Here is a 27,717-nt window from a genome sequence, read left to right on the forward strand (position 1 = left end):
TATGGTTGATTTTCAATGTTTCATAAAGTTCTGTTATACAACGAAGTGACCCAATCACACACATTTCACTGTGCTGTACACTGGGATCCCATTGCCCATCCATTCCAAATACAACAGTTTGTCTCCAAAAATCCCCCAAAATGCCCATCCTCCCTCCCCTTTCCCCCTTGGGAACTCCAAATCTGCTCTTCTTGGCCATGATCTGCTTCTGCTTTGTTTTTTTCTTTGTTGTTTTTTTGTTTTGTTTTGTTTTTAAGATAGGATCATCTGTAACATATTTTAGATTCCACAAATAAGTATATCCTATGGTATTTGTCTTTTTTTTTCTGGCTTAACTTTCACTTAGTATGAGAGTCTGTAAATCAATCCATGTTGCTGCAAATGGCATTAGTTTATCTTTTTTATGGTTGAGTAATATTCCATTGTATATATGCACCATATCTTAATCCGTTCATTTGTTGACAGACATTTAGGTTGTTTCCATGTTTTGGATATTGTGAATAGTGCTGCAGTGAACATAGGGATGCATGTATCTTTTTCAATGAAACTTTGGTCCAGATATATGCCCAGCAGTGGAATTGCTGGATCATATGGTAGTTCTATATTTAGTTTTCTCAGGTACCTCCATACTGTTTTCCATAATGCTTGTACCAATTTGCATTTCCACCAACAGTGCAGGAGGGTACCATTTTCTTTACATCCTCTGTAGCATTTGTTATTTGTTGACTTGTTAATGATGGCCATTCTGACTGGTGTGAGGTGGTAGCTCATTGTAGTTTTGATTTGCATTTCTCTAATAATTAGTGATGTTGAGCATTTTTTCATGTGCTTGTTTGGCCATCCATATGTCTTCTTTGGAGGAATGTCTATTTAGGTCTTCTTCCCATTTTTCAATTGGGTTGTTATTTTTTGGTTGTTGTTGAGTTGCATGAATTGTTTTATATTTTTGGAGATTAGGCCCTTGTTGGTTGCATTGTTTGCGAAGATTTTCTCCCATTCTGTGGGTTGCCTTTTCATTTTTTTAAATGGTTTTCTTTGCTGTGCAAACACTTTTGAGTTTGAATAGATCCCATTGGTTTATTTGTGTCTTTATTGTCATTATTCTAGGAGGTGAATCAAACAAGATGTTGCTGTCTTTTATGTCCAACAACGTTCTGCGTATGTTTTTCTTTTGAAGAGGCCATGTCCTGATGCCTGGAATTTCTTTGCTCTGATGGCACCCTCTGTTACTCCACTGTTCTCTTCAAGTCCCATCTCATACCACATCTTCTCACTAATGCCTTCACTGGGTTTTTCCCTAGAACTCAGGTGTCTCTATCCTTTCTGTACACTGAAAAAAATTCGCTGTCCCTCTGCATCTCTATCACTTTGCCCTTCTCTGATGCTAGATTAGACTTTTTAACTTTTCATAGCTTGCTATTATTAAATTTAATTTCATTTTAAAGCAGGCTCTGTGATTTATATATTTCTTTGGTTAGAATGCTTCGCAAATAATGATTAATTTATAACGCAGCTTAGAGGTTCTCATTTTAACTTTTCATGTATTTATGTATAACTATAAACATAATGCCAACAACTAAAATTTTTTTTGAAAGCAAAGAAATTGTAAACATTGTTATCAAGTCATTCATAGGCAGTGCTGGGACCCCAGCAAGCAGTGCTAAATATTCGTCTTATTACCAAGGAAAGACACGTTAAAAGGAGCAGAAATTGGTTGGTGGAAAGGGAAAAGGAAGCGAGGAGCTGGATATCGATCTTGCCAAGTGAAGCAGTGAAAGAAAATACTGCCTTGTGAACTTCTTTCCATTATTTTCTCAAATTCAATCCGGCAACTCAGATTACGAGAACAATGGCTGAAATGTTGGAAATTAATCCAACCCATCTGATAAATCTCTAGGAAACGGGAAATAACAAAATTAATGAGAAGAGGAAAGAGTTTTTGAGAGTTTCAGCAGTTACTGTTTTAAATCTCAAATGGTGTTCAGAAGCATGACATTTCTTATATCTTTTAATAGTGCATGTTATTTACTAACATGTATTATTATTAACACATGTTAATGTTTCTTTTGCTTAAGGTAAGTCTATATGTGGAAAATTGTACCTGTGGATTATTTGCATCAAGGACTTGATTAAAGAACAGAACCTTTTGGTTAAAAGAGGAAACTGAAGACTTTCTCAGTTGACTAGTCAGTGTCATCATACAGATCTTGTAGCCTGGTCTTTAGCTATGGCATGGAGGTTTTGTATGGTGTAATGAAAAGAGCACAGAATAAAGGATCTGAAGCCCGGGGCTTAACCTTTATTCTTTTTTTTCCACTTCTCTCTCTTCTTCCTGTCTTCAAACATTTATTGAGAGTCTACCACTGGCATATTGAGACAGTCCATCGCATTGGACCAGCAGTCAAATGAGGGTGACAAAAAAAACACTAGCAATCACAGCACCATGTGGCAGATGCCATCATGTCACAGGCATACAGTATTGTGGTAACCTTCAAAGGGAATGGGTGGTTCTGGCTTGTCACCTTATAACCTTTGGTTATTTGTATAATTATATGTGTTCTAACTTTTCCAGGAGGTTGTGAGGCTCAAAGGGAGCCATTGTATGTTACAAAGTATTGTGAATTGTAAAACATGCTTGAAAATATTGTTCTAGGTAATAACAGCAATTTGATAAAATACAAAATTGCCTTTAAAACTTAATATATAGCATTTAAAAACAAATTAGCATTAAAGAAGTCCTTGTTTTCTCTAATTTGAAATCCTAAATTTTCATTTCCTTTTTGAAATCCCCTTGGTTCATTCTGGAAAAAGTTCTTTTCTATGTTAATGAGTGTTTCCACACTATCTTTTCTGTACTTCTATTTCTGCATTTACTGTATTGTATTGTAATTACATACATAGTTTGATTTTTTTCCCACTATACCCATCAAGACTTTGAAGGCAGGATTCATGTGTGTTCATCTTTATGGTACCAGAGGCAACCATATATAGTAGGTGCTCAATATATATTTGTTAAATAGATTTGAGAAGGAATTTTCTTTTGTGATTTCTTTTATGTTTAATTACAGTATCTGTTCGGCAAGAGAGATCATCGTCTTTGTTCTGTTAAAGATAATATCCAGGCATGTGACAATAAAGAATTCTGTGTGCATCGCATTAGGCACTCTGAACATGGGCTGTCCTGCTCATGGTCCACAGGCAGTGATATAATCATTGACAGAATGGAAATCTTAGAAAAGACGAAATGTTAATGAGCTGTGGTGGTTGCTCAGTATAGACAGTATTTTCAGACATCTTAACCTCTTCATCACCAAAGTTTTTCAGTTTCATCTTCTCTGAGCCTCAGGTTTTCTTGGTTATAGATGAGGGTATTGGACCAAATGATCTGTAATGTCCCATCTAGTTTGAGGATTCTGATTTGGAGATTGATCATTATTTTTTGGCAGGGGGTATTTTGGTAAACAACTAGATAAAAATTAATTTAATGAAATGGGATGTGATCTCTGCATTCTGTTAAATGTTATGCACCTTCATTTTGCTCATGTATTTTACAAACACCATCAAATAACATTAAAGTCAGTTGGACAAGAGACAAAACATTCAAGGAGAGAGGGTTAAATTGGACTTTATAGAATGAGAGGTGTAAGGAGAGACAGAAGATTTGGCAATGGCCGTGGAAGTGATGAGGAAGAAGAGTAGCTTCATCATCACAGGGTGATGAAGTTTGAAGATTAGATTAATAGAAGAGAGGGCCCGGATTGCCTTGAAAGTTCCTGTTGAATTCTGTAAGCAGTACAGGACCATGTTCAGGCAGGAAGAGGAGACAAAGTTGTACCTGTTGAATGTCATCAAAGGCTTGGCAGGGGATGAAACTAACATGAGCAAAAAGAAAGAGAAGAGGAAATTGCTCATGACACAGCTGGTGTAGGGCTGTATTAAATGAAGGAAAAAAAAAAAACTGGAATGGACTCAAGTCCTGAAGCCTGATTTTGCCATATAGTCATATATCATTCAATTCTAAAGAGTTGGAAATGCTGCTTACATACAGCTGGAAGGATATGGCAGCTAGGCAAGCCTTTACCTCTCCTGAGTATTTCTCATAACTGATAAAATATTTATCTCAGCCGTCCAGTGTGATTTGCAAGAGTGTGTATTAATGAACTTCAGAAGATATTTCTTATCTGTGTTGAAAACAGGTGGATACTTGAGTCTCTTGATACCTAGATGAAGGCTAATCAGTTCTCCTATTTTATTTATTTATTTATTTTTTTGTCTTTTTGTCTGTTGTTGTTGTTGTTGCTATTTCTTGGGCCGCTCCCGCGGCATATGGAGATTCCCAGGCTAGGGGTTGAATCGGGGCTGTAGACACCAGCCTAGGCCAGAGCCACAGCAACGCGGGATCCGAGCCGCGTCTGCAACCTACACCACAGCTCACGGCAACGCCAGATCGTTAACCCACTGAGCAAGGGCAGGGACCAAACCCACACCTCATGGTTCCTAGTCAGATTCGTTAACCACTGCGCCACGACGGGAACTCCCCAGTTCTCCTATTTTAATTGCATGCCTTGATTTCTGTTCTTGAAGAGCAGACATATATCCAGGGCTATATTAATAATTATAGGGAATGTTCTTGCATGTCTCTACTTTTTATTTTTATCTAATTGTTTTTTTCTAGTATTCTTTGTTTTCACTTCTACTTCTTGAGTTTTGAATTCTAGAACTATTTCAACGTAATACCATGCAGAAACATAGAAGCTTGACTTGACAAAATGCTGTTGACACTTTATGTCAAAGAGTAACAGCCTGGCATATTCTTTGCTGTTTTGCATTCCTTTGCAAAGTATGCCTTTGTTTAGTCTTGAGGGGGAGTAGGCTTCTCTGATTTTCCATATACTTAGGACATGACTTTTACACAGCTAATGACTGTTCTGCTCTGTATGGAATGCAGATGTTTGCATTTTCACTCAGTTTCTCCAATTGCCTCTCCATTCCTTTTGCATACTGCAAGGTGTCTAATCTGCGGTGAAAGATGGAGACATTTTTTTCATTCAATTTCTAAGAAAAATTACACGGGTTATGGCAGGCATATGGTGCTTCTTTTCCAGTTTACCTCATTTATTTCTAAAATTCTACAGCCTGTTTTTATATTACATTTAGCACATTATAGAAGACCTGGCTAATTATTGTCCTCTGAAGTCATAAAGTCCTTTTGTAGCAGTATGCCTTTAAAGCTAGATAATGTCTCATAAAACCTAAATGTTAAGTATTTTTATAATTTTGTGTTGTTATCTTCATTAGATAAAATGGAAAAATTTTCGCCCACTCTGGGAGTTTAAGATATGTCTTTACATATGATACCCACATGAATTTTTATACCATTACTTAAATATATGGATGTTTCCTGGGGAAAGGAATTGATGCATGTAAAGGCCAGTTTCTGCTTGTCTATTTTAAAGGTCTTGTTATTTTTTAAGAAAATGATCTTTGCAGATTAAAATGTTTGCTATAAATATGCCATATATATCTACCTCTTTCTTTCCTTCTCTCCCTTTTCTTCCTTCCTCCTTTTCTTCCTTCTTTCCTTCCTACCTTCCTTCCTCCCTCCCTCCTTCCCGTCCTTCCTTCCTTCCATTTAACCCACACTGGTATCTGGGCTCCTTCTCTTCACCTGACTTAGGTCTTGGTTTTCCAAGGAATGCCCCCCCCCCCAAAATCTGTTTCCACTTGAAACAGTGGTTTGTATAGTTCACTAGAGCAATCATGAGCGTGTTAGTGACCCCAAAGGTAATTATGGTGCAAAGCCAGCTTAAGGGACTGGTGGTAGCGATGGACAGCAGCCCCAGCCATGGGGGAGGAAGTGATAGAGACTGTTTCCTGAGCTATTAGTGGCCTCGTATCTGTGCTTGTGCATGTTCTCAGAATGCTCATGGGATAGACAGTGAAGGGCTTTTCTTTTCTTTCTGTTTAGTATCAATTTGTAAATTTTGAACTAATTCGGACTTACACAAAAGTTGCGGACAAATTTAGAACTTGGAATTGAGAAAGCAGAATTAAAAGGTGAATATGTGATTCATTTAGAGGTCAACAGCAAAGTAGGTGCTCAGTGAATATTCATTGACTAGGGAGAGTAAAAAGGGACTGAAACTGGGGTCTCTGACATTTTTGACTAACGCTTTGCATTTCCCAATGCTAAAAATGCACTCTTGTTGATATGCATAATTGACAGCAAATTTTAAGTTATTCTTTGGTAGCTATATATTGAAAAACAGTCTTGGTTGTTTTCTTGACTATTTCTAATTATAAATAACCATGCAGTGCACACTGAAAAGACATTTGCAGATAGAACTTTAAAGTCTTGAATGCTATTGATCACACTTTACTGACCTATGTCATTTTTATCTCTGCAGAAATTGGCCCAGTAACAGTTACCACAGACCCCAAGAAATTTCAGTATGAACTCAGAGAACTGTATGTTCAGGTGAGTGCTTGTGCTCAATTTTATTTCTTTTAGGAGAAAGGAAAAATATGAACTTTTGGCTGATGTTCTTTATTTTTAAATCTGAAAGTAGTAATGATTGGTTTTTAAATTCTTTTTTTTTTTTTTTTTGATTTGCATTTCTCTAATAATTAGTGCTGTTGAGGATTTTTTTCATGTGCCTGTTGGCCATCTGTAGATCTTCTTCTTCTTCTTTTTTTTTGTCTTTTTGCCATTTCTTTGGGCCGCTCCCGCGGCATATGGAGGTTCCCAGGCTAGGGGTTGAATCGGAGCTACAGCCACCGGCCTACACCAGAGCCACAGCAACGAGGGATCCGAGCCGCGTCTGCGACCTACACCACAGCTCATGGCAACGCCGGATCGTTAACCCACTGAGCAAGGGCAGGGATCGAACCCGCAACCTCATGGTTCCTAGTCGGATTCGTTAACCACTGCGCCACGACGGGAACTCCCTGGTTTTTAAATTCTAATACCACTGCTTTTTCTGACTTGGATGAAGATATGGGAGTGGAAAAGCTTGGGTTCAAAATATCACAAAACATCACCTCCACTTATGCATTGTCTGTGGCAACTTCAGTGCAACAATGGCAAAATTCTGTAGTTGTGACAGACTGGTCTTCAAAGCCTAAAGTATTTACTATATGATCCCTTAGAGAAAAGTTGACTGACCCCTGTTCTAGATTCCTCATTTCATTGAGAATCAAAGGAGCAGTTAACTCTTTCCCCATAATAGTAATGGTATTATTATTATTATTTTACTAAAAATGAAACTTTAGTGCAATAAAGAAGACATACAGCACAATAAATACTTTACACATAACTATCTGTCTCTCTAAGTTAGATGCTCAATTTAACAACTTTATTTTTTTATACTTTATTTTATTAAAATATAGTCGATTTACAGTGTTTCTTCAATTTCCGTTGTATAGCAAAGTGACCCAATCACACACAGTTCCCTGTGTTATACAATAGGGCCCATTGCCCATCCATTCCAAATAGGAGAGTTTGCATCCAAAACCCCAAACGGCCCGTCCATCCCACTCCCTATTTCCTCCCCACTGGGAACCACAGGTCTGCTCTCCTTGTCTGTGATGTGTTTCTCTTTTGTAGATAGAATCATCTCTGCCATATTTTAGATTCCACAAATAAGTATATCCTATGGTATTTGTCTTTTTCTTTCTGGCTTACTTCACTTAGTATGAGAGTCTGTAAATCGATCCATGTTGCTGCAAATGGCATTATTTTGTTCTTTTTAATGACTAATATTCCATTGTATGTATGTACCACATCTTAATCCATTCATTTGTTGATGGACACTTGGGTGTTTCCAGGGCTTGGCTATTGTGAATAGTGCTACAGTGAACATAGGGATGCATGTATCTTTTTCAATGAAACTTTGGTCCAGATATATGCCCAGCAGTGGAATTGCTGGATCATATGGTAGTTCTATATTTAGTTTTCTCAGGTACCTCCATACTGTTTTCCATAGTGGTTATACCAATTTATATTCCCTTCAGTAGTGCAGGAGGGTACCGTTTTCTTTACATCCTCTGTAGCATTTGTTATTTGTTGATTTGTTAATAATGGCCATTCTCATTAGTATGAGGTTGGTAGCTCATTGTAGTTTTGATTTGCATTTCTCTAATAATTAGTGATATTGAGCATTTTTTCATGTGCTTGTTTGATCATCCATATGTCTTCTTTGGAGGAATGTCTATTTAGGTCTTCTTCCCATTTTTCAATTGGGTTGTTATTTTCTGGTTGTTGTTGAGTTGCATGAGTTGTTTTATATTTTTGGAGATTAGGCCCTTGTTGGTTGCATTGTTTGCGAAGATTTTCTCCCATTCTGTGGGTTGTCTTTTCATTTTTTTAAATGGTTTCCTTTCCTGTGCAAACACTTTTGAGTTTGAATAGATCCCATTGGTTTATTTGTGTCTTTATTGTCATTATTCTAGGAGGTGAATCAAACAAGATGTTGCTGTGATTTATGTCAAAGAGCATTCTGCCTATGTTTTCCTCTGGAGTTTTACAGTATCTGGCCTTATATTTAGGTCTTTAATCCATTTTTAGTTTACTTTTGTGTGTGGTATTAGTGTTCTTTTTCTTTTTTTTTTAATTGTTATTTCCCCAATAATTTTTTTTCCTACTGTACAGCGTGGTGACCCAGTTACACATACATGTACACATTCTATTTTCACACATTATCATACTCCATCATAAGTGACTAGACATAGTTCCCAGTGCTACAGGGAGGGATCTCACTGCTAATCCATTCCAAAGGCAATAGTTTGCATCCTATTAACCCCAAGCTCCCAATCCACCCCACTCCCTCCCCCTCAGCAACCACAAGTTGATTCTCCAAGTCCATGATTTTTCTTTTCTGTGGAAATGTTCATTTGTGCCATATATTAGATTCCAGGTATAAGTGATATCATATGGTATTTGTCTTTCTCTTTCTGACTTATTTCACTCAGTATGAGAGTGTCTAGTTCCATCCATGTTGCTGCAAATGGCATTATTTTGTTCTTTTTTATGGCTGAGTAGTATTCCATTGTGCGTGTGTGTACACACACACACACACACACACACACACACACACACACGACATCTTCCTAATCCAATCATCTGTCAATGGACATTTGGGTTGTTTCCAAATCTTGGCTATTGTGAATAGTGCTGCAATGAACATGCAGGTGCATGTTTCATTTTTTAAGGAAAGTTTCATCTGGATATATGCCCAAGACTGGGATTGTTGGGTCATATGGTAGTTCTATAAATAGATTTCTAAGGTACCTCCATACTGTTCTCCATAGTGGTTGTACCAGCTTACATTCCCACCAACAGTGCAGGAGGGTTCCCTTTTCTCCACAGCCCCTCCAGCATTTGTTACCTATTTTCATTCTTCTACTTGACTCCTTTGTTTTTAGTTGACCATAGGTGCTTGGGTTTATTTTTGGGCTTTCTATCCTGTTCCATTGATCTATATTTCAGTTTTTGTGCGACCACCATGTTGTTTTGATAACTGTAACTTTGTAGTATTGTCTGAAGTCAGGAAGCTTGATTTCTCCCCTTTTGTTTTTCTTTTTCAGTATTGCTTTATCTATTCAGGGTCTCTTGTGTTGTTTATTTGAGCTTTTTCTTCTTTCCTGAGATAAGATTGTATTGCTATAAACTTCGCTCTCAAAACTGCTTTTGATGTGTCCCATATGTTTTGGTTTGTTGTATCTTCATTGCCATTTGGGTCTAAGTATCTTTTTATTTCCTTTTTGATTCCTTCAGTGATCCATTGGTAGCATATTGTTTAGATTCCAGGAGTTTATGGTTTTTGCTTTTTTCTCTTACACTTGATTTCTTATCTCATAGTATCCTGGTTGGAGAAAATGCATGGGATAATTTCAACTTTTTAAAATTTACCAAGGATTGATCTGTGGCCCAAGACGTGATCTGCCTTGGAGAGTGTTCATTGTACACTTGAGAAGAATGTATATTCTGCTTCTTTGAGATGGAAAGTTCTGTAAATAGCAGTTAAATCTATCTGGTCTAGGGTGTCATTTCAAGCCTGTGTCTCCTTGTTGATTCTCTGTCTGGTTCATCTTTCCCTTGATATAAGTGGGGTGTTAGAGTCCCCCACTATTATTGTGTTGTTGTCCATTTCTTTTTTTATAGCTGTCAGCAGTTGCCTTATATGAGGTACTCCTATGTTAGGTGCATATATATTTACAATTGTTATGTCTTCTTCTTGGATTGATCCTTTGATCATTATGTAGTGTCCTTCTTTGTCTCTTGTGATTTTCTTTATTTTAAAGTCTATTTTGTCGAATATGAGCATTGCTACTCCTGCTTTCCTTTGACTTCCATTAGCATGTAATATCTTCTTCCATCCCTTCACTTTGGGTCTGAAGTGGTTCTCTTGTAAATAGCATATATATGGGTCTTATTTTCATATGCACTCATCCAGTCTGTGTCTTTTGGTTGGAACATTTAATCCATTTACATTCAGTATAATTATGGATAAGTGTGTATTTATTGCCATTTTGTTAATTGCTTTGGATTGTTACTTTGGGTCTTTTTTTTTTTTCTTCCCTTTTGTTGTCTTCTCTTCATCTGTTGACTATCTTCAGTGTTGTGTTGGATTGCTTTTTCATTCTTATGTGTGTGTTTATTATAGTTTTTGGTTCCCATTAGATTTGGATATGACCATCTATGTGTGTGGAGAATTGTATTGGGTTGCAGTTCTCTTATTTTCAAATGCATTTTCAGTGTTCTGCGTTGTCTTTCTCCTCATGCTTGCTAGTTTTGATATCATATTTGTCAATGGCTGATTTTCTACATTTATATTATCTTTTTTTTCTTTTTTTGTCTTTTTGCCTTTTCTAGGGCCACTCCCATGGCATATGGAGGTTCCTAGGCTAGGGGTCTAATTGGAGCTGTAGCTGCCGGCCTATGCCAGAGCCACAGCAACACAGGATCCCAGCCAGGTCTGCAACCTACACGACAGCTCATGGCAGTGCTGGATCTTTAACCCACTGAGCAAGGCCAGGGATTGAACCCACAACCTCATGGTTCCTAGTCGGATTTGTTAACCCCTGAGCCATGACGGAAACTCCCAACCTTTATATTATCTTTCTCTTTACCAATGCATTTTCTCATTTGAAATTTTCTTGTTTCTAATTGTGGCTTTTTCTTTTCTGCTTAGAGAACTTCCTTTAGTAGTTGTAGAGCTAACTTGGAGGTGCTGAATTCTTTTAGCTTTTGCTTGTCTGAAAAGCTTTTGATCTTTCCATCAAATCTGAATGAGAGTCTTGCTGGATATAGTATTCTTGGTTCTAGGTTCCTCCCCTTCATTACCCTAAATATATCTTGCCACTTCCCTTCTAGCTTGTAGAGTCTCACTGAAAGATCAGCTGTTATCTTTATGGATGTTCCTTTGTATATTATTTGCTGCTTTTCCCTTGTGGCTTTTAATATTTTTTATTTGTATTTAATTTTTGTCAGTTTGATTAGTATGTGTCTTACTGTGTTTCTCTTTGGGTTTATCCCCTGTAGAATTCTCTGTGCTTCCTTTCCCATATTGGGGAAGTTTTCTATGGCCCTTTCTCTTCTCCTTCTGGAACCCCTATGATGTGAATGTTGGTACTTTTAATGTTGTCCCGGAGTTCTCTTAGTCTCTCCTCAGTTCTTTTCATTCTTTTTTCTTAATCGTATTCTGTGGCAGTGATTGCCACCACTCCATCTTCCACATCACTTATTCATTCTTCTGCCTCTTTTATCCTGCTGTTGATTCCTTCTAGTCTATTCTTCATTTCAGATATTGTGCTATCCATCTTAGTTTGCTTGTTTTTTAGGCTTTCTAGCTCTTTGTTAAACATCTCTTGTAACTCTTCTATCTGTGTCTCTCTTTTTCCCCAAGGTCTTGTATCACCTTTCTGTCATCACTCTGAATTCCTTTTCAGGTAGGTTACTATCTCCTCTTCATTTAGTTGTTTTTGTCTGAAAGTTATTTCTTTGTTGTTTCATAGTGTCTAACTTTGTATATTTATTCTCCACTTGATGACTGGAATGTAGATGCAGCAACTGGTGCCTCGTCTTGGAGTTCTCAGAGTAATAGTAGGTCATGTGTACCTAGAGCACATGATGAGAGCAGTGGTATTACGCTACCTCCCTTGAAGCTGGGTGGCTGTTAGGACTGGGGTCCTTGTGGGTGTTGGCAGTGGTTTACAGTTCACAGGATTGCTTTTCTGGCGGGGAGTGTGGGTCAGGGGTGGCTCCTGTGACTCCTCCTGATTCCAGGTAGCTCTCAGGATGTTTTCCTGTAATTGGCAACATCAGCAGTTGATCCGGCAGTCCCTTCCTTCGTCAGGGAGGCTCTAGGGACTGCTCTCTGTAGCTGGGGGTAAGGGGGCAGTCACCCTAGGGGACATTGTCTGTAGCCCTGAGAGGCAGGGGCTGATCCCTAGCTGTTGCTAAGAGGCTTTCTCTGTAGCTACAAGGCCTGCACCTTTCTGGCAATCACTACTGCTACCTGGCTGATGGCAGAGTGCTTCCTGTAACCATTGTGAAGTAAAAACATGTGCCAGCAGGTCCTTTTCAGCTCTTTTGGCTAGCCATGCAATGTATACTGCTTCTGGGGTCCCCTTCTTGATTGTTGCCAGGGGTCACAGAGCTTCTGCTATTCCCATGATCACTTTACCAATCCGCTGGGCTGTTGGTGTCTCCCAGGCTGTGTGTGTTGTTTCCAGGTTCATTTTGCCCCTTCAGTGGGCCTTTTAGGGCTTTGCACCTGCCTACCTGGCCTCTTGCACCTCTCAGGATCCTTTGTGCTGTTTCCAAGTTCACTTTCTCTGTCCCCTCTGCAGGCTGAAGCTCTTTACCCACCCACTAGGCCATTTGCGACTCCCAGAACCTTTTGCACTGTTTCTGAAATAGCTTTACTAGTTCAATGGGCTTTTCACAGCTCTCCACCTGCCTAGAAGGCCCATTGCAGATTTGCAGGATCCTTCGCACTGCTTCGGAGATATCTTTCTCCCCCCACCCAGGCAGATTAGGCTCTGCACCTGCCCAAGAGGCCCCTTGAGGATCCCAGGATCTTTTCCTGTTTCTGAGGTAACTTTCTCCACCTTGTAGGGAGATCGCAGCTTTGTGCCCACCCAGGAGGCCCCTTGTGGAATCCTGCCCCTCCATGAGGCTTCAGAAATAACTTTCTCCACCCCCTTGGTAATTTGTGGCTCTCTGTCAGCTTGGGAGGGCCCTTGCAGAATCCAGGACAATCTGCACTGTTTCCAAAAATCACCTTCTGCCCGCTAGGCAATGGCGGCTCTGTGCCCACCCAGAAGCTTCCTTGCAGCCTCCCAGAATCTTTCCCTGTTTCCAAGGTAACTGTCTCCATTTCTAGGGAGATTGCAACTGTGGGCCTGCCCAGGAGGTCCCTTGTGGAATCCTGCCCTTCCCTGCATACGCTTCTTCAGAGAGAACATTCTCCACCCCCTAGATAAATTTCAGCTCTGAGCCCGCCCCTAAAGCCCTTTGCGGACTCCTAGGACCCAGGATCTTTCTTGCGCTGCTACCAAAATAACTTCCTCTGCCCCCTATACAAATTGTGGCTTCCTTTCTGCTCAGGGGGCCCACTGCAGAATCCTGCCCATCTGCACTGTTTCCAAAATCACCTTATGTCCCCTAGGAAAAATGGGACTCTCCACCCCCCACCGTGGGCTTCCTGCAATCCCCTAAGCCTTTTGCAGTGTTACAGCAGTCTCTTCAGTGTTCCCCCATCTGGCTGCAGGCTGGGGTTGCACGGACTGTGCCATTTCCTGGTGCTTTCTGTCTGCTCCAAGGGTTTCTTCTGCTTTTCCCACTTTCTCTGTAGCCTTAGGGACTCTGGTCTGCTCCACAACTGTTGCTAAGCAGCTACCGATAGGGTTGATCCTAGAGCTGGAGCAGTTTGGGTCTTGCAGTCTGAGAGTGCTCACAGGGGTACAGCTATGGGGTGGATCCCACTCCTTTTCTCCCCCCTCCCCCCAGCAGTGGCACCTATAGCCTCCAAGCCCGACTGGGATTCCTCAGCTTACAGCTTCAGAGGTAGTCCCTCTAGACTGCCGTCCCTCTAGGCTGTCTCTGTTCTCCCAATCCTGTTTTCTCCCCATGTAGCCAGCCCCAGCATTTTATCTGTTTTATCTCCAAAGCTGGAGTTTCAGTTCCTGGCCCCTGTCTGTGCCCTGGGGAGTGCAGGGCAGTGACACTGACTCTAGAGGACCATTCCCGTTGTAACTGCTCTGCGCTAATCGCTGTGCTCTCCTCCAGTGTACTGCAATTCTTCCTTGGCTGGTCTCTTCACTGGTGTGGAGGGCTTCCTGGGGTATGGAGTTTTTTTCCTTTTCCAGCTCCCTCCCAGGGGGGCAGGTCCTGACCGGCTTGGTTTTTCCTTTCCTCTCCTTTTTTTTTTTTTTTTTCCTTCTTTCTTTTGCCCTACCCAGTTTCGTGAAGTTTTTCTTTCTCTCCTGAAATCCTGGGTTCTTCTGTCAGCATTCAGCATTCAGTATATTTTCTGGGCATATAGTTCTACAGATAGATGAATTTAGATGAGCCTCCCATCCTGCTCCTCTGCCACCATCTTTTTCCCCTCAGTAGTGGTATTGTCATTAGGGTGATTTTGGTATTCTGTGCTTTAAGTCAACTATATACCAATTTTGACTGTTAGGTATAATTTTGTTTTTAGAGAGGATGAGTAATTGGTTTAAATGTTATTCTCAAAACAGGACTTGGAGATAGGTTATCCTCATTGCTGCTTTGAGGTCATTATTCCCAAATCTGTTAATTAAAAAAAAAAAATGCTTTTTTAAGGTTGTCTTACTATCCTGTCCTCCATCTCTGCTGTGGTCATCTACAGATCTTTTGGCCACTCCCCATTATTAATTTTCAGCTATTGGTACCCGGATCATTGCCTACCTTCCCCTTTTAGAGTTGTCATCATTCGGGGGTACGTCAGCATTTACAGGAATGACCTGTCAGAAACTTCTGCTCTCAGTTCTTTGATCTGCTAGTTATATTCAGTGACCTTTTCTTTACTCTGTCTCAGTTTTCTATCCACACACATCCCCTCTGGACCTTATTATCACCCTAGTCCACTCCATCTCTCAGATCGCTAATTCGGGCATTCAGTCTTCAGCAGTAACCATCTGTCCACAAAGCTTGTGGCTGCAACTTCTTACAGCTGCTCCTTCATCCTCCTCCAGCACAAACCAGTTCACTGACCCCTTATTCTCTCTCCCAGGCCATCAGATCTCTCCCTTTTCACTTTCTTCCAATCTAGCTCCTGTCATTTCAAAAACACTCCTTCTTCTTTAATGGCCATTGCTTTTCTGTTCCAAAGGCAAAACCTCATTCCCTAATGACCTCCGTTATATCTACAGGTGGCCAAGCGCTGTGGAAGTCTCACAACGTAGCAGGTTGATTCCGCTGTAAGTGGATAACGAGTTATGTCCCTTAGACTCCTAATACTCCCACTATCCTACCGTGTTTCTTCGGTCAACTAAATCTCCCATTTCTCCAGTGACAGTTATAAATCTTAACTAGTCTTCCTAAAGTTCTATCCTGTTACCCAGTAAAAGGCTGCTGGCTACTTCAGCCAACAATCTGCTCTGAGCATGCCGTCTCACTGAACTGTTTCCCACACAGGCGTATATAAATGAAGCCCTCTGCTTCCTCATACCAAGCTTGTAATCCACCTACATCTGGTACCCAGCCTGTCCTCATTCTCTACTTAATCAAAACTCCTTGGCCTTCTCAAGATCTCAGTGCCAATTTGTTTTTTTCAACTGCTTAAGGGTTTCCATTTATTTATTTTTTAATTTTATTTTTTGTCTTTTTAGCTCCGTACCCATGGCATATGGAAGTTCCCAGGCTAGGAGTCAAATTGAAGCTGTTGCTGCTGGCCACAGCAAAGCCAGATCTGAGCCTTGTTGGTAACCTCTGCCACAGCTCACTGCAACGCTGGATCCTTAACCCACTGAGCAAGTCCAGGGATCAAAGCTGCGTCCTCATGGATGTTAACCAGGTTTGTTACCGCTGAGCCTCAATGGGAACTCCCTCCACTTATTTTTAAGTATTTTCAAGTCTCCCTCAAAGCCAAACAAATCCCAGCACACCAAACCCTTAAAAGCCAAACAAAATGAACAATGGATCTCTGTTTGTATCAAATCCTTCCACAAATAACAACTTTTATCTCTCCCAGTTCCTTCAGTGCCAAGAAAGTAGTCCGTATTCACTGCCGTCATTTCCCCACGTCCCTTCTCTAGTGACTCGTCGGTCTGAGCTGATCTGGTCCCCCCGCTCCAGCTCTGTCAAAGTAGCTCTAACTGGTAACACATGATCTCTGCTTTGCTAAACGCAGTGGGAACATTTCATGTGTCAGCGTATTAGATAAACATTTTTGTAGTCCTCGGCAATACTGGCCTCTCCCTTCTAGAGACATTCTCTTTCCTTACCTGTTCTCTTATTTTTTTTCCCCACTTTTCCCAGAGAGCTCGTGTCTCTCCAGCTGGCCATTGAGTGTTTAGGATCAGGAAGGTTTTGGAACCGGCTCCATTTTCCCCTCACTTTACATTTTCTTCTTAGGAAAAATCATCCATACCCACATAAATGTGTTTCTAGTGTTTTTCCTCTCTCTGAGAAATAGACCCCACACCAGTTTCTTGGATGTCCCAGTGGCTCTCGAGAGTTAAACAACTGTTCTTTTTCCACTGCCTCAGATCTGGTCCCAAATCCTTGCTCTTTGTCCTCTTGTTGTTATCTTTGTGAATGATGTGTACAAAATTCTGTTTATACCAGCAAAAATCTGAGTCTTTTCCCTCCTGTGCAAACCATCAAGCAAAGTCTTGGTTTTTAATTTTCTAAATAATTAATCTATCAATTGATTCTTCTCCATCTCTTTTGGTACCATCCTACTCTCTATTACTATTTATATTGTTAGGTTAAATTCATGCAAAAAAAAGCTTCTCAGTGATTTTCCTGCATTTACTCTTGCTTTTATTTCCAGGCCTCTGTCTATCCTGACAGGCAGACAGAATGATCTCAGAATACATCTCTGAACATTTCCCCTTGATATCCCAACTCACCTCCTACCCCCACCTCATCAGAGTCTTCCGAAGGTTCTAGTGACCTGAGCCCTGTCTACCTGTCAGCTCTGTCTGGATCCCCTCTCGGTCTTTGGTCCTGAGCTCTGCAGTAGCACCTCCCATAGAACCTCCCCATGTCTCACTCATAGAACCTCACCCATCCCCTCGTGGAGCTTTCACACATGCTGTTCTCCTTGCACAGGAAGTCCTTGCTCCTCATCTTGCCCTCACTGCCATGCTCCTGTGCTCCTTTAACCTAGTTTAAAATCTTTTTTTTTTTTTTGGTCTTTCTTTTTAGGGCTGCACCTGCGGCATATGGAGGTTCCCAGGCTAGGGGTCCAGTCGGAGCTGTAGCTGTCGGCCTACACCACAGCCACAGCAATGCCAGGTCCGGACCGTGTTGTTGATCTACACCACCGCTCATGGCAATGCCAGATCCTTAACCCACTGAGCAAGGCCAGGGATGGAACCCGCAACCTCATGGTTCCTAGTTGGATTCGTTTCCACAGTGCCAAAATGGGAATTTGCCCTCATTTAAAATCTTACATTCAAAATTTCACCTGGAATATAAGTTCCTCAGGGAATCCTGCCCCACTTCCAGACTTGGTCATATCTCCCTGCCTCTCTCCATCACAAAGTAGTTGAGATTTCAAACTCAAGGACTAAGAATGCCTTATTTAGCTCATCACTGAATCCCCTAGTAAAATGCCTCTCGCATAGAATATGCTCATTTTTTGATGAATGAGTGAACCACTGCATACAGATTAACAGAGTCCAAATTAGAGTTTGAAATGTAATGCTTTCATTAGCTTCATTGTAGGGTGCCTGACTTGATTCGTAATTACATATGGTATAAGTATAATTGAGACACAGGTTGAAAAAACTCAAAGTTTGGTGTTCCAAATATATATTCTATTGTGATTCCTTTACAATTGCATACTAAATTGGATAATGTTTCATAAATCTCTAAATAGGTTTATGTAGTTGATCCTTGACTATTTTTTATTACATTTCTTCTTCTTCTTCTTCTTCTTCTTTTTCTTCTTCTTCTTCTTCTTCTTCTTCTTCTTCTTCTCCTTCTTCTCCTTCTTCTCCTTCTCCTTCTCCTCCTTCTCCTTCTTCTCCTTCTCCTTCTCCTCCTTCTCCTTCTTCTCCTTCTTCTCCTTCTTCTTTTTTTTCTTTTTGCCTTTTCTGGGGCCGCTCTCATGGCACATGGAGGTTCTCAGGCTAGGGGTCCAATCGGAGCTGTAGCCGCCGGCCTACGCCAGAGCCACAGCAATGTTGGATCCGAGCTGTGTCTGCAACCTACACCACAGATCACGGCAACGCCGGATCCTTAACCCACTGAGCAAGGCCAGGGATGGAACCCACAATCTCATGGTTCCTAGTCGGATTTGTTAACCACTGTGCCATGACAGGAACTCCTACATTTCTTCCAATAATCTTTTTCATTAACCCTCCATTTCCTTTCTCTTCTACTGTGTCATTCCTTGTCAGTCAGTATCTTAGTACTTATTTACAATTTACCTTTCTGTCCCTCAATATAGCAAATTCTTGGCCACTTTGGATATCCCCGTTCTTTGAAAATAGTGTTACATAGAATTTCTAGCCTGTACATGGATCACAGGAATTGGAAGTTGTATTGCCATAGTTTAAATTTTTGTTGTCTGGTATTTTACCATGAGCTTCTCAGGTCAAGAGTCTTGTAGTTCTCATGGAGCCTCTGGTCCTCTGGTGGGGTGAGCCAGTGTCTGCAGTTGAGTGGACTTAGACAGCTGTTGAATAATTGAATGTGATATGAGGGTGGCTTCTTTTAAAAATGTAGATTTAACAATAAAGTATATCAAATATGATAACATTTTATTTGATGTGACAAAAGATACTTTAAAACCCTAATCATCAGCTTCACGTACAAAGATTCAGAACCTCCAAGTAATGGAGATTGATTTCTAGCTGAGAGAATGTTAGGGAGGGATTTACTGTATTCATTTTTTTTTTCTCTGCAAGAATACAGCCAGGGTGTATTCTTGGAAATCTGAACAGAATGAAAATGCCTCTGTTCTCAATGAGACCTGGCACTGGCACTTGCTGATTTCCTGCCTCTCCTGCTCCTTTGTTCTGAAGGATCCTCCTCCTCGCTCCATTTGTCTTCAAGATAAAGGATGGTGATTCTAATTCCCACTCCATTGATTTCCTCCCCAGAGCTCTCCCCATCCAACCTCTGGAATTGAACTTGCTAGAGACACTCTATAGAATCATATACTATCTCAGTTCAAGAAAATAATCTTTCTTTTTTCCCTGGAATGAAAGATGCTGACTCTTTGGAGATTTCCTCTGGACTGACCGCATCTTATGGGATTTATTTTTACGTTGTCTTGGGATCCAAGAGGATGCTTAATTAGAACAACCAGCCAGGGAAGAAATCAGATATTTACTTTTTCCCTTCATTCAAAATCGGACACTGTTAGAGGCTTTGGAGATACCACGAAAGTGTTTTTATTTAAAAAGTTTCTGATGAATTATTCCTTTTTAAATCAATGGCAAAAAATTTCTTCAAGTTAAGGGTCAGGTATGAAAAAATGCTAGTCTACATCATCTCGTAACACTTAACGTAAAGAATATATTTTATCTTCAGTTTGCTTAGAGAATATTTTATTGTTTCATAAATCATTCTAAGAAACTAAAATTCACAGACTTCACAAAATTTTAGTATAATACTGAATTTTGTTTTGTGTGTAATTTTCAGACCCCTCTTAAGTTCCCCTTCTACCATTTTTAAACTCCCCCAAATCACCAATCTGAAGAGTGATAGCGATTGCTATCTTGTAAAATTAACCTGGGTTTTTTAAAAAAGAAACCTTTAAGCATATTCCTTATGCTTTCACAGTTTAATCATTTTGAAAAGGATGAAAATAAGAAAGTAAATGCAGTTGGAAGTAAATAATTTCCCATTAACTTTTCGCTAGACTCAGCTATTTTTCTTGTAGAGATAGGGAATTAACTTGAGGAAAAGCAGTTTAAAATTTTCCAAGAAAAATGTAGGGGGGAGAAAACCCCCCACTAAACTTAAGTCATTAAATTTGTAACATTAATTTCATTTTCCTTCATCCTCTTGCATCTGGAATACAGAGAAGTAACCTGAAAAGCATCTGAGCATTCTCTCTGGGGGAAAAAAAGGGAAGACAAATGACAACAGTGGTATTCAAATCACACAGAACTGTGGGAATTAATATCTTTGTAAAAATGCAGAGTGCAAAGTCCTGCTTCAGGTCACATTCTTTATAAGTAACTATAAAGCTTGTTGATTTTTAGAAAACTGTATTGGTAATGATATGCTTTCAAGCGTTTTATCCAAATATTAAAGACCAAAAATCATATTAGTTAAACATTTGAAATGTAAAAAAGGGAGATATTTCTACAGTCATGGAACTACAGTGTTTTCATATATGATTGATCACCTGAACTAAAAAGCTTCACGCATAATTTAATTTTTCTTTGAGTAGTCTCTTAATAAAATAGGCCTTAAAAGAATAAGAAAAGGATAAGTAAAAATATGCAAAACAGCATCTTCACATAGCAACAAGATAGAGTTGTGAAGATCAGGGGAAGGTCCAGCTGTAATCATTCTTTAACTGAAACAGAGGAATAATTACACGCCCTGTGGTTAAGGGAAAAAAATGTCTTGCTGTGGATTATGAACAGTTGATGTTAGAAATTAACTGCCCACACAGAATGTGAAACACTGTGGCCAGTTAGTCAGAGCCTGTTCGAATAGAGGATGAGATGATGCTGATACTTGATGCCAATTCAGTATTCGTTTTATTTAAGTATTCCTAATGATGCTACTATGTAAAAACATCCTTTTTATTTCTAGGTTATAGAAGTCTTCTATATGAAATTAAAAAAAAACTGGTGTATATCCAAAAATTAAGAAAGTAAAAAGAAATTAACTGGAATAAGGGAAAGGATGATATGTTAGCATAGATGTAAGGTAGAGCTATAAAAGATGCGATTTTCATGTTTGGTATTGGACATGATTCAGCTGAAGGAAACCGTTTTTATTTCCATTTAAGTTTTCCTAATATGCATTTGACCTACAAATGCATGTCTGTCATATATTTCACTTCTGCAGGAGGAATGGCATGTATTTGATTTAGGGGAGAAAGTGAGGTAGAGTCCAATACACACAACTCATAATACGTGTAAAAGCTACAAGAAAAGCAGAGTCAGTGTCTGGCCCAGAGTAAGGGCCTGATAAATGTTAGCTATTGTTATTACTGCTACTACCTCTTGTACTCCAGAGTTCCTTTAACAGAGACAATCACCAAATAATTATGCCATAAGTGAACAATTATAGAACATGTGCCCTGCAAAAGATTTCATGATCAAAGTCATCCTTCCATTTCAAACCCAGATAAATACTAGTGTTCCTTTTTACAAACAAGGAGACTTCAGCTTTGAGATATGAGGTAACACGTCTCACTCAGGTCACCAGACTGGCAAGTAGGAAAGTGAGTCTCAAAAGAGGAGGTATTTAATGTCAAAGCCAGCATCCGTTTTCACTTCGCTACTTTCCTTCTAAATATTGGTTTAAGTAACCTTATTATGCTAATCAAATTAACATTTATTTGTATAATTTCTCTTTGTATTTCACTTCAAAGTAGGAAAGTAGAGAATTGAAGACAGATGTAGGTCAAGGCTGGTCTCATCCTCAGTGAAACGGATTTATTCCTTAAAGATTTTGACTTCCTCTTCTACCTCTGATCCCTTTGAGTAATTGGCTCACCTAAAGTTACTGAGCAGCAAATGACAAAAGTTAATTGTAAATCAAAAATTACTCCCTTTGCTCAGCATGTGTTCTGGCTCCTTCATGTGGTGAGCTTATTTAAGCATGACCCGGCAGTCACCTTGGAGATGCCCAAGAACAAGATACGTTTTAGGAGATTGAAAGGTCCTGTTTATTCTGTAGTTGTATGTGTAAGTGGTTTTGATTATTTTTATTGTTAGAGTTGAAACTTCTTAGGGCCTGAACGAAACATCCAGTAAAACTTTAGATTGCTGTGAGAGTTTTCTACTAGAGTAGTAAATTCTCTGAGGGATAAACAATCCTTTATGCCCAGGAAGTGAAGGATGTGGAAATGATGGGCTCCTTTCAGGCTGTCTGTCCTGGTACCTTATCCAGCAGCAAATGGCTGGTTGATTTCTTAATGATCTTTTGTGTGTGCTTCAAAGTACAAAGAGTATATAGAAGGGTATTCTGACTCTTGGATTGCTTTTTCAAAGCAGAATTCACAGGCAGTTAGAATGGAGTGGTTGTGGACTATGATGGGACATTTCTTGATTTTCTTTTCAAAGTGTCCATGTGTGGGAAAGTTCTTAAAGGTAAAAACAGGAGTCATTGTGGAGTAAATACTCAGTTATATGTGACAAAATAATAATTAAGAAGAGGGATCCATTAACCTCTGAGGCCTGGATTTATTCCATTCATGCTATTTAGCCAACCAAGGGATTGCTGTATTCCCCACAATAAATGCTCCAGCTGATTTTGTCGGTTTTTAGGTGATGGTAAAGATGGAGATCAGAATGATTTCATCAGGAGAATGTTTCTTGATCTAAAGCCACGACTCCTAGGAAAACCATAAACCTCACTTTCAGCCAAGTGGATATAAAGGAAATTAAAAGTTTCTTTTCAGTCCAAATTGATCAGAAGCAATTCTCAAGAAGCTGTCTTTTCATCTTTTTTTTCCTTCTTAGGCCTTAAAAAAGTCTTAAGAAGAATTATGAAGTTTTGGTTTTGGTATTGACTTTGAGGGGTTTTTCTTTGTTTGTTTGTTTTTGTTTTTTGCCTAGCGTTCACCCTGCATACTTCTATATGGCCCCTGATCATGAGAAGCTATTCAGTGGTATTTTTCTGATGATTGGTTGCTTCCATGTCAGTTCCCTCTTGAAAGGTCCATGGTCCATTATAATCCATGTCAGTTATGAAGCTTTTGAAGTGTTTTAAAGTATGAAGGCACATCATTTTCTGATATGTTAATCAAGAAGTCAAATGCCTTGTATGTAGAGTATTCTTTATGATTATTTAAATGGCAGTGAATGGAATCTTCTCTTAAAGCCCAACATGAAATAAGTTCCAACAAATGGAAAGATCAGTTGCTAAAAGTTAGACGCTTACTACTGATGGGTAAGAACCTGAAAGCCTGGAAATGTTTGTAATTGTTTACCTTTCATGTTCCTGGAATCAAGGTCAGTAGGTCTTTGATGCCTTGATTTGGAGTCCACCTTCTTGAAACTAGTCAAGGGCAGCATGGGTGGACCACCTGGGATGTAGCCTCTTCTTTTCTTGATTATGTGTGTTTGGAGTTTGGTCTCTGAAATTCTCTGTCTCTCAGTACCTCCCTGCCATATTTTCTGCAAGTGATGAAGACCAAATGTCACTGGTGCATTAGGATTCTACAGTCATTCTGATTTATTTTATAGTTGCTTGAAGCAACTTTGAATTAAATTCAGTGTCATTTAATGGTTTCCACATGTACGTTCTGTTTTTTTGGTTATGGAAACGCACAAATGTATTTTAAGAAGAACTGAGGGTTGTAGACTTTTGTTCAGCTTGCAACTGAGTTTTACTCCTAAATTTTATAAATAGAGGGCAAATCACACAAATAAGACATTCAAAACAATGGGTGTTGCATGCAAAAGGAATGTAGTTTGACTCTGAAACTAGGCTTCATGGGTTGTAGTCGTGTTAGAACAAGAGTGAGTATTGTAATGCCAGTAGGCGTTTTTTGAACTCAGGATGAGCCTACCAAAAATATTTCATTTTTTGATTGTTTAGAGTTAGGCATAACTGGGAAATTGCTGGTATAAATATTAATCATCCATCATTGAAAATGGATGATGAGAATAGGAGAATTGAAACAGGTTGACTAGGTTGCTTTGAGATTAGCCTTCTTTCTCTGATCCTTTGTTTGATGAGCATTTTCCCACTAGGTGTTGGACAGGGATCTCACTTTTTTCCAACTCCTCTCCAAGTTTAAAGGTTCTGTTTATTCCGGTACCATTCCTGCACGCTCTTGTATTTAGAAAAGACTGCATGATAACCTCTTCTCTTACTCTCTTGACTTACAGGATTTCTGTTCATTCTTATTTGATCTTACTTTATAGGAATTTATTTTCTGATCATAATTTTCACTATAACTCTGAGATTAGTTTTTGTCCCCTTTATTCCAAGAACAATGTTTCCTATGCTTCTCCTTTTTTTCAATCCACATTTTTTTTTCTGTCTGAAGTGTCTTCGGCAACTTAGTAAAGTGGTAGCCATCAGTAAAATGAGAAAGATAAAATGATGCATGTACCTACTGATACAGATGAGCTGTATTTTGGAGTTCAAATAAAAATGCAAAGTTAACAAGGGCCCTTTATACATACATACATACATACATATATATATATATATATATATATATATATATATATAATGTAATTCAATACATTATACAATTTATTTCCCTCACAGCTTTCACCTTCATGTATGTGTGTAGGTTGATGTGGTCTGGGGGTTACATGTACATTTCTGTGTTTGTTTTCTTTTATTAAGTATAAAATTTGACCTCATGTGGCCAGGAGGGAGTGAGGAGGGAGAGGAGAGGAGAGGGAGAGGGGAAGCTTGGGGGTGTTTTATATAGCACAAGAATACACATACACACACATAATATGCTCATATGTGTATTGCTTGGTTAAAGAGCAACTTTTGGCACTTATATTTTTAGAAGACTTAGCTCTGGAATTACATTACTTGAAATGAGATGGTCCAGGCTTTTGTGGTGCTCAGACTGAATACAGTGTGTCTAGATTGTGTCAAGACTGCTCAGTCTCATTCATTCCTTTACCCACTGTTGATTCATTTATCCAACCATTCATCAAACAACAATGGAACACTTACTTAGTTCCTCAACAATCAAAGATCTAGTGGGAGGAAGCTGATAAATTACAAAGACAACTCAGTGAACTCTCTAATAGAAGAATGAACCACATTCTGTGGGCATCCAGAAGAATAGGGATCTTTCTTCTGCTGCTTTTAAAGTGTCTCTGACAAGCTACTTGCAGTCATGGGAGTTGATGAAGGAAATAAAATACCTCACTAGAGTTTGCATGAACCCTCAGGCCAGGCAGAATTGAATTCAAATCCTCATCATTTCACTTAGTGGTTATATGATCCTGGGAATAGGGTCAAGATTTAGTGCTCTGTCAGTAACATGTGCTAAAAATGATACCTATCTCATCAACTGACGTAAAGTGTAAGCAGCTTAGTGTATGTGACAACAGTGCCTCAAGGCTTGGCACAAGTTAATACAAATAGAGTGTCTGGGAGTTCCCTTGTGGTGCAGCAGAAAGGAATCTGACTGGTATCCATGAGGATGTGGGTTTGATCCCTGGCCTCGCTCAGTGGGTCAAGGATCCAGCACTGCCATGAGCTGTAGCGTAGATTGCAGATGCGGCTCGGATCCTGAGTCACTGTGGCTGTGGTGGAGGCTGGCAACTGTAACTGATTTGACCCCTAGCCTGGTAATTTTCATGTACCACAAGTGCGGCCCTAAAAAAAAAAAAAAGGCAAAAAAACCAAGCAGAGTGTCTTAATACCAACAAATTAATTAGACTTTTCCTGGGTTCAATTTCATCCATTCTAAATTTCTCCATCATAGATGTTTTATAGAATATTTTACATTTTTTGTCCTATTTGATTTTCAGGTCAAAACAAAATGTCTTAAGATCTTTAAAGGACTACTTTTTTTTTTTAAGATTGAAACTTAAAACAGTTTACTTTTATCATTTCAGTCACAATCTCTTTGCTCTAATTTTATAATCTGTATATGAGTTTGCCACAGATTTGCGAGGCTTATTTTGACAGTGGTTCTTTCTAGTTCTATTCTGACAAATTTATCTTTTAGTTAAAGTTAATGATCAGAAGGTCCGTTAATGATTTGGGAAGTCCTATTAGAAAAACTCGAAAACCTGTGAGTTAAGTTGACAAGATACTGTATATGTTTATGTAGATATATAAAAAGCTTATTTGTAAGCTTTGTGTGTATAAATGATTTATAGATTTTTAGAGTAGATTGTAGCTTAATTCCTAAACCTCAGTTAATTAAAGCAACTTGAATGTAGTTCCTAATAGCTTTTTCTAGGAAGCAAAGTTCATGGAAGACTTTTAAATCAAAGCAACAACCATACAAATAACAGTCTAGAATGAAGCCTGCATAGCTAAACCAAACGTATCATTCTAAAGCAGAGCTGTTCAACAACATACACTGTGAGCCACATATGTAACTTTTAAAATGTCGAAATTAATTTAAATTATCTAGGTAACACATTTTATCTAAAACATTATGTTTAACATGTCATCAGGATAAAAAATTAGTAGTCCTTCAGTTTTGAAATTAAATGAATTAAAATGAACCATTCAGTTCCTCACTTTCACTAGTCATATTTCAAGTACTCAATGGGCGTATGAGACTAGTATGTGGCTCCTATATTAGAGAGCGTAAGTCTATAGTCTTCCTTTTATAGATCATTTTAATGGTTATTTATAAATTAAAATGCTTAGAAAATGGAACTTAAGTATCAGATAAGCAGCTTTATAAGGCTATAGTATTATATGTTAACTTCTTTTGGAAAAAAAGAAATTTAATTTTCTTTTCGGGAACCTCCATGCACGATGAGATAGGCAAACTTCCAAGGATTCTAGTGGTCTCTGGAGCCTACTCCTGGATGATGTTTAGGGATAAGCATCCTGAGATCCAATTAGAGTAAATTTGAATGCAAGCCAGGTGGCTCAAAGACTGGTCTTCACTCAGTAACTGGACAATGTTTATCATTCCTGCACTTATCTCTGGAGATTACTTAGCTGTTCTAATTTTTGGCCCATAGTCAGAAGTCTTCTCCTAGCCCCTTGACACTAGGTGACAAATAGTAAAAAACAATTAATCTCTCTGTTGACTTATTTACCACAGAGCTGTATTGTGTTCTTGGCCATTTAACAAATGCCTGTGGAGTGGATAACATACTGTGCTTCATACTCAGATGCACAATGTCACCAAGTTGAGGAATTCGATGTGTTTAAGGTTCTGAAAATACAATAGGAATGTAATAAATTTTTGAGCAGTCCAGAATATTCACTACAGATATATAAAGTTGGCTGCAAGTAAAAATCATTCCTGTGTAACATACTAAGGTTTTGAAGATGCCCAGTTGCTGTTTTTCATCTTCCTAGCACATAAATGCTCATTCAAGGGCATTTGTTGTTTAGGCTAATCCCTCCAAATAACTACTACGCCAATGAAAATATGTTATTAAATAATAAAGAAAATTAGAGTACATCTGAAGAGTGAGGAATCACATCTGAATGGGAGAAAATAACTTTTTAAAGGGGGGAAGCCATATTATCTCAACCTTGGAATGAGAATAGTTCAATTTAACATATGTACTCAGTGATTATATCAGCCGATGTTATGAACTGGAAATTTAAGGACTCAGCTCAAAGTACCTGCCACCAAAGAGCTTACAGAAAAATGGGAGATTTTTTAAGACATACATACACCACTGAGGAATGTT

At 39.0% G+C, this 27,717-nt stretch overlaps 1 protein-coding gene across 2 annotated transcripts in view; it reads left to right on the forward strand.

Annotated features, from left to right (window-relative positions):
- HMCN1 (hemicentin 1) overlaps nt 1-27,717 on the forward strand; it is a 492,489-nt gene that overhangs the window by 101,067 nt on the left and 363,705 nt on the right. For both annotated transcript variants that reach the window (XM_021102638.1, XM_021102639.1), the window contains exon 2: nt 6,408-6,478. In XM_021102638.1, the coding sequence (XP_020958297.1) occupies nt 6,408-6,478 (71 nt within the window). The remainder of the gene's footprint in view (nt 1-6,407; nt 6,479-27,717) is intronic.

Source organism: Sus scrofa, chromosome 9 (assembly GCF_000003025.6).
Source record: "Sus scrofa isolate TJ Tabasco breed Duroc chromosome 9, Sscrofa11.1, whole genome shotgun sequence".
In the NCBI taxonomy this organism is placed as follows: domain Eukaryota; kingdom Metazoa; phylum Chordata; class Mammalia; order Artiodactyla; family Suidae; genus Sus; species Sus scrofa.